This window comes from Trichoderma virens, assembly GCF_000170995.1.
Source record: "Trichoderma virens Gv29-8 chromosome Unknown TRIVIscaffold_3, whole genome shotgun sequence".
In the NCBI taxonomy this organism is placed as follows: Eukaryota; Fungi; Ascomycota; class Sordariomycetes; order Hypocreales; family Hypocreaceae; genus Trichoderma; species Trichoderma virens.
In genome coordinates this window covers 524811-535946 of record NW_014013746.1, presented here as the reverse complement: position 1 = coordinate 535946, position 11136 = coordinate 524811, and the positions used below count along the sequence as shown (strand labels likewise).

Genomic DNA, 11136 nt, shown 5'->3' with positions numbered 1-11136 from the left:
ATTAATATATTTATTTCGTCGTCTTATCTGGCGATCGTTCGCGAGGCGGCGTTGACGACTGCCGACGTCTTACTCGACGGCAACCAAGCACTTGTCGTCGTCAACAACTCGACTAATAGCAAGTAATCACTGCCCTATTGATACCGAGAACAGCAACGGTGGTTTCTTCTATGGTGAAGAGAATTGACACCGTAATTAGTGACTAGGTAGGTATTGACAACGGATAAAGAAAGGCGTTGGTTGAACTACGATTGCACATATTCAGTAGTGATGATGGGTTTGCTAACTCATGTCGATTACTCAAAAGACAACGTCACGTAAAGCATGATTGTACACTTGATTAAGTTTAACGGTTTTAATCCGTAATTTCCATTCTACCGAGTCTATGCGTAGTCCACATATCGTTCCTGCCTCACACGAATGGGTTCCTCCCAATGTGTAGCAGCATCGTCGTCATTCTTTTCATGAATCCCCAGCTATTTGGCATGTCATTATTGCACCCATGCAAGAAGTCGAGGAGAGTGAAAATGCAAAAAAAAACTCTTCAGATGCCTCGGTATCTTCTCAATTGAATGGACACAGATTTGGAGAAAAATATGAAACAAGGAAATAGGAGGTTTGTCTTCCTCCCATGATAGCGCTCTTCCCAAGGCGCTAAGGACCAGTGAGCGATTCTTATGCTACCAGTCGCCCAAATTTTTTGTTTTCCACACCCAACTCCCGGAATCCCACCACGTCCCTCTGTTTTATCCCATCATCACTCCCCGATTAATACATTTATCGGGAGGACATGGCCTTGGTGACAAGGCGCTTAAGAGCGAGCTCCTGCTTCTTCAGGTCCTCAGCGGTGCTGTCACCAAGCTCGAGAGCGGCCATGGCGTCGCTGATGGTGGACTCAATCTTCTCCTTCTGGCCACGCTTGAGCTTGAGAGACAGGGTAGGGTCAGAGACAATCTCCTCAACACGGCCAATGTAGGACTCGAGCTGCTGCTTGGCCTCGAATCGCTTGCTGAAGGCCTCGTCGTTGGACTTGAAAGCCTCAGCATCGCTGATCATCTTCTCAATCTCACCGGTAGACAGCTTGCCGACAGAGTTGGAGATGGTAATGTTGGCACTGCGGCCAGAGGACTTCTCAGTGGCGGTAACCTTGAGAATACCGTTGGCATCGACCTCGAAGACGACCTCAAGGACGGCCTCACCAGCCCTCATGGGAGGGATGGGGGCAAGAGTGAACTCGCCCAGAGAGGTGTTGTCCTCACAGTTAACACGCTCACCCTGGTAGACGGGGAACTGAACGGTCTGCTGGTTGTCGGCAACGGTAGTGAAGGTGCGCTTCTTCAGGGTTGGCACGGTCTGTCCACGAGGAACGACGGGAGCGAAGATGTTACCCTCCATGGCGACACCAAGGGACAGGGGAACAACGTCGAGCAGCAGGAGGTCGGCGGTCTCGGCGGAGGTGGCCTTTCCGGAGAGGATACCGGCCTGGACGGCAGCACCGTAGGCGACGGCCTCATCGGGGTTGATGCTCTTCTCGAGCTTCTTGCCGTCGAAGAACTCGGACAGAAGCTTCTGGATCTTGGGGATACGGGTAGAACCACCGACCAGGACAATCTCCTCGACGGCGCTCTTCTCGATGGCAGCATCCTTGAGGACCTGGGCAACAGGCTCAAGAGTACCGGCAAAGGCCTTGGCGTTGAGCTCCTCGAAACGAGCACGGGTGATGGTCATGGTGAAGTCCTCACCCTCGAAGAGAGAGTCAATCTCAATGGTGGCCTGGGCACCGCTGGAGAGGGTACGCTTGGCACGCTCGCAAGCAGTGCGGAGTCTTCGGAGAGCACGGGGGTCGTTGCTGGGGTCCTTCTTGCTCTTGCGAGTGAACTCCTTCTTGCAGTGATCCAACAGGTTGGTATCAAAGTCCTGGCCACCCAAGTGGGTGTCACCAGCGGTAGCCTTGACGGTGAAGACACCACCCTGGATGTTGAGCAGGGAGACATCGAAAGTACCACCACCAAGATCGTAGATCAGGACGTTGCGCTCCTTGTCAGTCTTGCCAGCACCCAGACCGTAGGCGATAGCAGCAGCGGTGGGCTCGTTGATGATACGGAGGACGTTGAGGCCAGCAATGGCACCAGCATCCTTGGTAGCCTGACGCTGGTTGTCGTTGAAGTAGGCAGGGACAGTGATGACAGCCTTCTCAACCTTCTTGCCGAGCTTGGTCTCAGCAATCTCCTTCATCTGTAGTTTTATATACGTTAGAATTGGTTCCACAGCAAAATTTTTCTTGCCTCAGTGATGTCACTAGGCGAATGTAGAGAAGCGTACCTTGAGGAGGACCATGGAGGAGATCTCCTGGGCGGAGAAGGACTTCTTCTCGCCGAGGTACTCAACCTCGATCTTGGGGTTGCCAGCATCGTCAATGACGGTGAAGGGCCAAGACTCGATATCCTTCTTGACGGTGGGGTCATCGAAGCGACGGCCGATCAGACGCCTGAGGTGAAAATTTTGTCAGCCACCAAATTCTCGTAGAGCAGCTAGAAAAGAGGTGCAGATGGCGAGAAATATACTCACTTGGCATCGAAGACGGTGTTTCTGGGGTTCATGGCAGCATTGTTCTTGGCGGCCTCACCAATGAGACGCTCCTTGTCCGTGAAGGAAACGAAGGAGGGGGTGGTGAAGGAACCCTGCTCGTTGGCAATGATTTCGACATTGTTACCCTCGTAGGTAGCAACGCAAGAGTAGGTGGTACCTATCGGAGGAGATCATGTTAGTTTTGAAGCTTGGAAGGTTTGAATTGATGATTGATGATTGCAATGAAGAGAGAAGAGGGGATGATTTCCCTCTGCTGCTCTCGCAATTCGCTCGCTGTTTGTCGTCGAGAGTGGTGAGGGGCATATCGACGGCGAGAAAAGAATTTTGTGTGCAACTCACCCAGATCGATGCCGACGGCACCGTCATAAACTTCGTCCGCCATTTTTTTTTAGGGATATGAAGGATAAAGAAGAAGAAAAAAGTCCTTCAAACTGATGTGAAGGATGATATGAAGGAGGAGATGGATATGGTGGAAGGGAAAAAAAAGAGAGCAAACGTGGGGTTGGTTTGCAAGAAATACTTCCCACCAAATTTTCTGAGCCAGGCCGCCAAAGAATTTCTGCCGCTCTACTTTTTGCTGCGAACTTTTTTTTTTTTTTTTTCCAGTCGGCAAGCAAATGTGCATGCAAGGTGGGGCAAGCGATAAGTTTTACCGTATGGTCCCTTAGCGCGCTAGGCCTGTCTGGGAAAGGCTCTCGTTGAAATTTTCTTTCGCGCTTGAGAGGCTGAGCCACCAATGATCTGGTGCTTGATGAGGGTACAGGTAAGCAGCCAATCAATTGGCCATGCACAAGGAAATTTTTCACGGGGCGGTGGTTTTTCGCCATTGACGGCGTTGCTGGGGCGAGACGTTGATGTGAATCCCGTATATTAGGTTACGGAGTTATTACGAGTTCGGAGTATATGGTATAGATATGTACTCCGTACTACGGAGTAGATGCTACTAAGATACTACCTTAAGTACCTCTCCTTATTTCCCTTTACAGCCAATGTTCCTCTTTTGAATATCCCAAACATCACCCTTCCCTTATAGTCCCAATCGCTTCGCCCGCTGGCTCACAACCTCGGCAACATCATCTTCCACACTAATGGGTTGCTTGGGTGCCCAGCCAAGATACTTGGAAGCTCTCTCGGCCACTCCCTTGGAGTTGTGGCCAAGGGTTTCCGCTACTGGGTGATAGCCCTTGAGCTTGGTCTGCTCAGCAAAAGACACATGCTTGATGGGGACGTCCGCCAGGTAGCCCTGCTTCTTGATTTCTTCCGCAACCCGCTCAGCAATCTTTTCGAAGTTGAGCGTGCCGTAGGGGCTGTAGAAGTAGCCGTTGGGGCCAAAGATCTCGGGGTTGGTGTTCTTTGAGGGATCCTGAGTGGCGTCGAAGAGCTTGACAAACAGGTCGCCCAGGTCGTCAATGTGGACGTAGTCCCACTCATTCTTGCCATCTCCAACGACGGGTGCGAATCCCTCTCTCAAAGTCATGTCCACCAGAGTGGGAATCTGAATTGTCTCGGTGTTACCGGGGCCAGAACCCTTGCCATAGATGAGAGGTGGGCAGAGGATGGCAATCTTGACAGCATCAGAATTAGCAGCGATGACAATCTTGTCAACGTCCCTGTGGGGAGCCCGATCATCCAGGTTCTGAATGCGCTCAATGTCGTTGATGTCGTGGTATTTCTGCTCGGGGAGAGGGGCCTGTCCTTCTCTGCCGTTGACGAGATCGTACCAGGTCAGGATGCCTGTGCCAGAAAGGTGCAGCCAGTATCCAGGCTTTTCGGCTGTGTGTCCCTTCTGCAAGCCCTTGATAATTGCAGTAGCACTGGGAACGTGATCTGATGAGTCTGCGGTGTCTAGATTGCATTGTAAGCTGAAAATCCATAGCTACTTCCGTTGCCTTGATTTCATAACGTACGGACAACAACATCCGCTTCTGAAGCGGCTTGCTCAATGATATCAACATCATCAAGACCACCATAGACAAACTTGACGGTTGGGTATTTTTCCTTTACGACTTGGGCGCGAGCCTCGTTTCGAACAAGGAGAGTGTACTCGTTGTCCTTGTGAGCGTTGTAGATGTAGGCAAAGGCCGTGCCTCCAACGTATCCTGGCTAACATTAGTTCTTGGATCCATGGTTGTCAAGATATTGTTTGGGCATTACCAGTAGCACCGGTTCTAGAAATCCATTGGAGTTAGCGCTAGATACAACAGGAGTTGATGAGTGCGGGGAAATGCGTACACAAAGACTTTAAGAGCCATGGTATAGGTAGGTATGTTTGTATGTCTGTATGAGATTGAATGCAGGGTGTTAAATGGGATATTGAATAGAGTGGCAATGCTTTTGTTCTGTTATTTTGGGACTGAACAAGTCTGAATTGAAACTGTTTGAATTCTTCCTATTTAATTATTTAGACAGACAGCAAACAGCAAGTTTATATACTTTGTATCCTTCGCATCGATCTATGCATCGAATCTTTTCCCCTGAAGCAAAACCAACAACTCTCGATTTGTAACCATCGCGCCCAAAGTTTCCCTCTGTTCAAGCAATTATGGGGCATGGAGGGGCCAATTGCGGCAGACAGGCTTGTGGCGTGACATCATGGCCTTAGCCCCTCCAAATCTAGACAGAACCCGACACTACCCCGATCTTACAGGGCAGCTAGAAGGATGAGCTTGAAATCTCGGCTTTGGTTTGAGGCAACTTTGTCCGTTGATTTTCTTGCTTGTGATACACTTCATATAACAGCAGTCCTTGCGGATCCGTTTTGCTTGAAATTAATCAGCAGCCTGCTTGACTAATAGATTGCACGCTGATAAATCCCAAGCCTCTCCTCCTTGGCCGCTCCATGGCCATTCCTCTGTAGTCATTCAAGCGCTGCAGAAGGACTTCACAGGTTCGATAGCGAATGCCGAAGTCGTGGGAAACTACCTAAGGTAAGCCCAAAAGCCTGGCTGTCATACCAAATGGAATTACCTAGTAGCTTTCACAGGCACAAAGCCAGTGTTCAGTCTTTTTAGTTGTAAAGAATTGATCTCCCTCTACTGTACATGTACTCTGTATAACATCACGCAAGCGCTGTCGACCCCGCTCTCCTCGACAAAGGCGCAAGGCTTGGTATTATGCAGAGTAACCAACCCTTCTTCTACCAGTGCAACTGCCATGGCTTGAAGCTGACTGATTGACTGAGTGATTTTGCCAGAGTTATTGACCGCCCCTTTAGCGCGTGGTCGTGGCTGCGCAACTTCTTTCTCTTTTCTTCCTCGTCTCTCCTCTATCGCTCTCCATAACCCCATCTACCTAGACTTGATCTGTCTGCAATCGCTCAACATGCCCGAATACACTTACAAGAGCTCCGGCACTAATAGCCAGGTACCTAATAGCAGATGCTCCAGTTTTTTTTTATTTCGAAATATTATTCTCTGACCAGCTTCTCCCAGGGTAACCACTACTGCGCTCGTGACTACGGCAGCAGCGCTTCAAACTCCAACTCCTACCACTACTCCAACCAGTAAGATGCCACCAGCCCCAGATCGTCGCCGATGCGCGTCTAACATGGAGATTAGGAACGGCTCTTACTATTACTCCAACCCCAGTGGTAGCACTTACTACAACAATGGCGCTGGAAGCTCCACATACACTCCGCCCAGTGGGAACTCCTCGCAGTCCGGAAGCGGCAGCAAGAAATAGTGAGCGAGTCACCTTAGCACGTTGTAAGAGCCGTTGAGATGGGAAATACTGGGCTTGATGCTCGTGTCGAAAAGGAGTAAGGAAGTATTGGCTCGGGCGTGAATTAAGAAAGTTCCAATCCCAGTCTAGGTTCTAGCCCAATAAATTGTAGCATCCTAGACTCCCACATCTTTCTATGATGCTAGTGCTGTATGCTTCACATCTGTCGCAATCAAAAACATGCCTACATGCACGGACAATCACCATTTTTTCAATGCAAATGTGATCAATTTGATTTCCCTACATGACAACAATGACTAAACGTTTGGTTCCTAGAGATTTCCTCGTATCTCGTCAAGTATGACCTGAATCCTGAGCAGAACTGTTCATCCTCCAACCCAGCACTGGTATATAAAAAGCAAAAATCCTCTTTAGCCTAGAAAAGGAAGCAAGAAAATGACGATTTCCCTGAAAAAATAAAACCGAACAACCATCATTCGATCATCAGGTCTGCCGTGAGATGCAGATTGAAATAAAACAAGCAGGATATGTTCGCCATGTTTGTTGTGAGATGCGGCTTGAAAGAACAAGCTCAAAGATGATGGTCTGGTCTGCTGTAGGACGTGGCTCGAATAATGAACAAGCACAAGATGGATACCTTGTCCGATGCGAGATGCGGCCTGGAAAAAAGAAAAAGCACGACATTGCCATGTTGTCTGCTGTGAGATGAGGCCCGTAAAACCGAAAAGCGCGACATTGTCTTCATGTCTGCTGCAAAATATGGCCTGAGAATAAAACAAGTCCGAAATTGTCATGATGTTTGCTCTGAGATGAGGCCCGGGAAAAAAAAAGAGGGAGGCCCGCGAAACTGTCATCTTGTCCGCCGCACTTAGAGTTTGCCCGAAAAATGAAGAGCCATGAAGACGATGACAATCGTATACACAAATATCTCGACGAGGAGCTGCTGTAGGAGCATGCCACGCTGCTCTTTAGTGAAGCCTTGCGTCTCTCCAAGGGCATACCAACAAACGGTTGAGTCGAATCTGCCAATCAAAGCCAGCAGCCCAATCAGTGGGAAAACGATTGAAGAAGCCATGATGCAAATGCACAAGATTCTGCGCTTGCGCTCCGTTTCCTCAGGAAATCGGCGACGTTCCATGATTTCTCCTCGAGCGGATTCAATCAAGTCAGCCTCAGAGGGAGTAAGCACGCCTCCCGTTTCATTTCGGGCAGCCCATTGTTGGCCATTGTCGGTTTCGGGAGGAGGAGCCTTGATTCGGAGGCATTTAGCTCCCAAGGCCGCTGCGGCTCGGAAATGTCCAAATCGGCTTTCTTGGGCTGGCTCTCGTTGCGGATTCAGCATCGATCGGAGAGAGCCTAGGATAGCAGACGACGGGGTTGGAGTATTATCGATGAAGTCAAACTCAGCTGGAGCCACGGTGTTAGCAAGACTTTTATCTATTTTTCTCTCCTCAGGCGGCCAACTTACCAGTGGGACGGCTATGAGCCACTTGGTCACGAAATACTGCAGTAGAGGGACGCTCTACGGGAGGATTGCCAGAGCCACCGAGGCGGTAGGCACTAGAAGAGGATGGGCCGGCCTCGGCAGAGCTTCCTGACCAGAGAGGTCCAAGTCTCGCTCTCTCAGCCAAGGAGTTGGTTTCATCCGCGCTGCGATATCGCTGAGAGCCATAGCATTTGGCAGCCTCTTCCAAATCGATTAAACCGAACGGGAGGCGGGAGAACACGTTGGCAGAATCATCGCTTGGCAGAGTTGAATCACCGACTTGAGTTTCGCAGAAAACCTGGTCGAACTCGTTCACCGTTTCCTTACGACGAGGTACTGCCGGCCAGACAGTCTCGGTAGAATCATTGCGCGTCAGGGGAGGAGCAATTGCCTGCTTTTGAACGGTCTTCTTCAAGTCTTTATCCTGATTCTCCTCAGGGCTGTCATCCAACTCTATAACTCGGCCTGAATTTTTCCAGTCTGGAGGGGTCCGAAAAGGATTTGATAGTCGCCGGCCAGAGGGCCCAGCAAGCTCTGGAAAGACTCTTTGGCGACGACGGCCAGCGTTTGAAACTCCTCCACGAGCATTTCTGATACGAGGAGTGGTCCACGCAGCATCTTCGACGAAGAATGCCTCACGACGGTGGATGGATCGATTACGTTGGTGCGAAATAGTACCAGGAGCTCTGCGGTGCTCAACCGGGTTGGGTTGTTCCTCCACAATGTCGGAGACATCTGCAAGGCTGCTGCCAGTGCCCTTGATGAGATCGAAGTCGGATTGATTTTGCATCTTGCAGACTGGTCCGGTAGTGACGGTTTGCCAATCAGCGTCTGTGCCAGCATCATTGCAAACTCGCGGCCAGCACTCATAATCGTCTTCTTCGACGGCAGGCTCAGAGCCATTCTGGGCGCTGGGTTGGTAGCGGGTCTTCTGACCCCTATCAACGGGAATTCGTACCTCGTCATTGACCTTCTAGGTCGACTGGACGGCGGTCGGATTGTAGAAAGTAGTGTCATCTCCTCCTTGCTCTACGTTGGTTCGTGTGATAAAGCCTTCATCTTCGAACACAGCCGCGGGTCGACGCTTCGAGGTTTTAGTTTCCCTTGTGCTCGAGGGCTGCAAAAAGGTCGAGTAAGCTTCTCCATCGTATTTGAAACGATCTGTGCTCTCGTCGCTCGAAGTCTTGGAGTTGATGGGGAAGGCACCAAGTCCACCCCTTGCCCGAGATGGACCTGCACTTTGGCTAGGACCTCCATAGACAGGCTGTCTCACAAATCCAGTATGTCCACAGTAAACGACAGATGGATGGGTGCTCGCCTCCATGTCCATTCTGAGAGAGCGTGGCTCAGGCATTTCATGGCTCTTGGAGAAGCCGAATGCATTAAATGGAGTGCCAGGTCTCGAGAAGCATGGCTTCTTTCCTTTGCCCTTGACATCACGGGCATCGCTGTCATTGGCATCGTAATTATCTTCGCCATCATCAGTCTCAGGCACGAGTCCCAAGCTCTTCAGTGTCGCCTTGGCTGTCGATGCATTGGCCATTTGGCCATCATCTTCATCGCCAACGACAGTCTCCCATTCAGAGCGCGCTTCATCGCGATCCGCCTTGGCAGATGGCTTAGGATGAGTAAGATTGCGTCCCATACTCCATTTGGAGCGGGTTGGATGTTCTAAAACATAAGGTCGACCATCCTGGCCATCATAAGGAGAGCCATCAGGAGGCGGAAGTTCATTCCTAGCACAAGCAACGAATGGATCCTCTTGGGATTGGTTCCTCGCAACGTATTGCTGATAAGCAGTAGGGATTTGGATGATCGTTGGCTTGCTCCATCCATATTTTGGGATGGATGTCTTTGGAAGTTAGTATTGTGGCGATGGAGAGGAGTGATCAAGGAGGGAGCGTACCTCGCCAAAGTTAGGCATGTTGAAATATTTTATGATCCGCGCACTCCTAGAGTACTTTCCAAATGCCTTTGACCTTTCTTCACGATAAAAACCTCTGTGAAGTTGATGGTTGAGATGTTTTCTGTCTCCAAAGGAGGAGAGGGTTGGCGGCAAACAACTCGCAACTGGGAAACAACTCCAGAGATGGAGGAAATACAAGAGCTTGAGGAGTCGCCGATGGCTTTGATAGAAGTCCTCTGTTGATCTTTGGAGTGCAAGATGCTGGATGATGCCTGATGAGATCACCAGTCTGTGTCGAGTTGTGATGATGATGGGAAAGGATGGATTGAAAAAGAATCAGAGTCCAAGCTCAATATTAGGAAAAGAAGGATGTGCGATAATCACGTGCACGCGTTTTCCATGAGAAATATTAGCACGAGGCAGAGTGACTTGGGTGCAGAGATAGATGAATTGGTCAAGTTGTTTTGGAGGTGGAGGAGAAAGCAGGAGTTCCTGATGGTGGGTGTCGAGGGGGGGAGAAATCAGTACGAGCCCGCCAGCTGGCAGAGGGGGGAGAATGTTGTGGGCAGGCAGAAATTCAGGCGAAAGCCCTAATTGGTCTGCTTCCTCCTATGCTGTTCAATGTTTGTTTACAGCAGACACGTCTAATGTTACTGATCCTTTGCATTGGATCATCTGAATTTCCAACACGCCTCGCGTCTTCTTTGTTGTCTGCATCTGTATCTGCCCAATGGGCCAAACATCTACACTATGGAGCAAGACTTTTGTTGCTGAATTACATTGAGACAGAACTATGTCGACCGTTCCTATTATATCGTAGTCAAAATCTCTGTGACACTCGCCTCCATCTTGGGATTGATAATGCTTATATTAAAAAGAAGCATCTGGCCCCATTGAGGCGTTCGTGAACCTGATGCTACTGCTATTTTTCGTGTGGAGTAAAGGCGTGGTTGCTGGTACCATGCGTTGCTACAATTGGCTCAGCCTCGCAAAGGATCCAGCAGCCTATGCCGACACACAGACCAGACATCAATGCTATCTATATCATAGAGGCAGCTTTAGCACACAAAGAGAATTGACTGGTGAACACAATCGCTGCATTGGGGCATGTTTGGCAGGATGAGGCATCATATTTTATCAAAGGAGGTACAAAGATGGCCAGGACTGAAGTCTTTGCAACAGGCCCTGTTCTTCCTATATGGAACAAAGCATCATCGTGAACAATTGGCATTCTCATTCGCATCTTCCATGCTCTGTTGGCAATGCCTAGAACTGCCGGAGCGTAGTTGATCGATGTGCTACCATTGGGCCGATGGAATTGAGATGGCTTGAACTGGGATCGGATGCTAGTGCTAGTAGCACGGCTTCTGCTTGAGCTAAAACATGGAGCCCAGCCCCTTTTACCTTATCCGTCGCGCGAGCCAATCAATTCCCCAGCCGCTCTTTGACCAACAAGGCATTCCCCAGCGAAGCT

General features: G+C 49.8%; 4 protein-coding genes across 4 annotated transcripts; 1 reads left to right on the top strand and 3 right to left on the bottom strand.

Annotated features, from left to right (window-relative positions):
• Positions 1-341: 341 nt before the first annotated feature.
• Positions 342-3037, bottom strand: TRIVIDRAFT_85027 (uncharacterized protein; the record flags this gene model as incomplete). Its single annotated transcript, XM_014103962.1, has 4 exons — positions 342-2235; positions 2323-2488; positions 2569-2746; positions 2929-3037. 4 exons carry the CDS (start codon positions 2969-2971, stop codon positions 778-780), a joined length of 1845 nt encoding a protein of 614 aa, XP_013959437.1.
• Positions 3038-3616: 579 nt separating this feature from the next.
• TRIVIDRAFT_54747 (uncharacterized protein) lies at positions 3617-4841 on the bottom strand (the record flags this gene model as incomplete). The annotated part of the gene is made up of 4 exons (XM_014103961.1): positions 3617-4434; positions 4497-4691; positions 4797-4798; positions 4822-4841. 4 exons carry the CDS (start codon positions 4839-4841, stop codon positions 3617-3619), a joined length of 1035 nt encoding a protein of 344 aa, XP_013959436.1.
• A 1029-nt stretch (positions 4842-5870) lies between these two features.
• TRIVIDRAFT_110789 (uncharacterized protein) lies at positions 5871-6500 on the top strand (the record flags this gene model as incomplete). Its single annotated transcript, XM_014103960.1, has 3 exons — positions 5871-5952; positions 6021-6091; positions 6147-6500. The coding sequence occupies 3 exons, from the start codon at positions 5911-5913 to the stop codon at positions 6268-6270; spliced, it is 237 nt and encodes a 78-aa protein (XP_013959435.1).
• A 638-nt stretch (positions 6501-7138) lies between these two features.
• On the bottom strand, positions 7139-9680 carry TRIVIDRAFT_61928 (uncharacterized protein; the record flags this gene model as incomplete). Its single annotated transcript, XM_014103959.1, has 5 exons — positions 7139-7677; positions 7739-8694; positions 8727-8785; positions 8826-9608; positions 9663-9680. 5 exons carry the CDS (start codon positions 9678-9680, stop codon positions 7139-7141), a joined length of 2355 nt encoding a protein of 784 aa, XP_013959434.1.
• Between the last annotated feature and the right edge of the window lie 1456 nt (positions 9681-11136).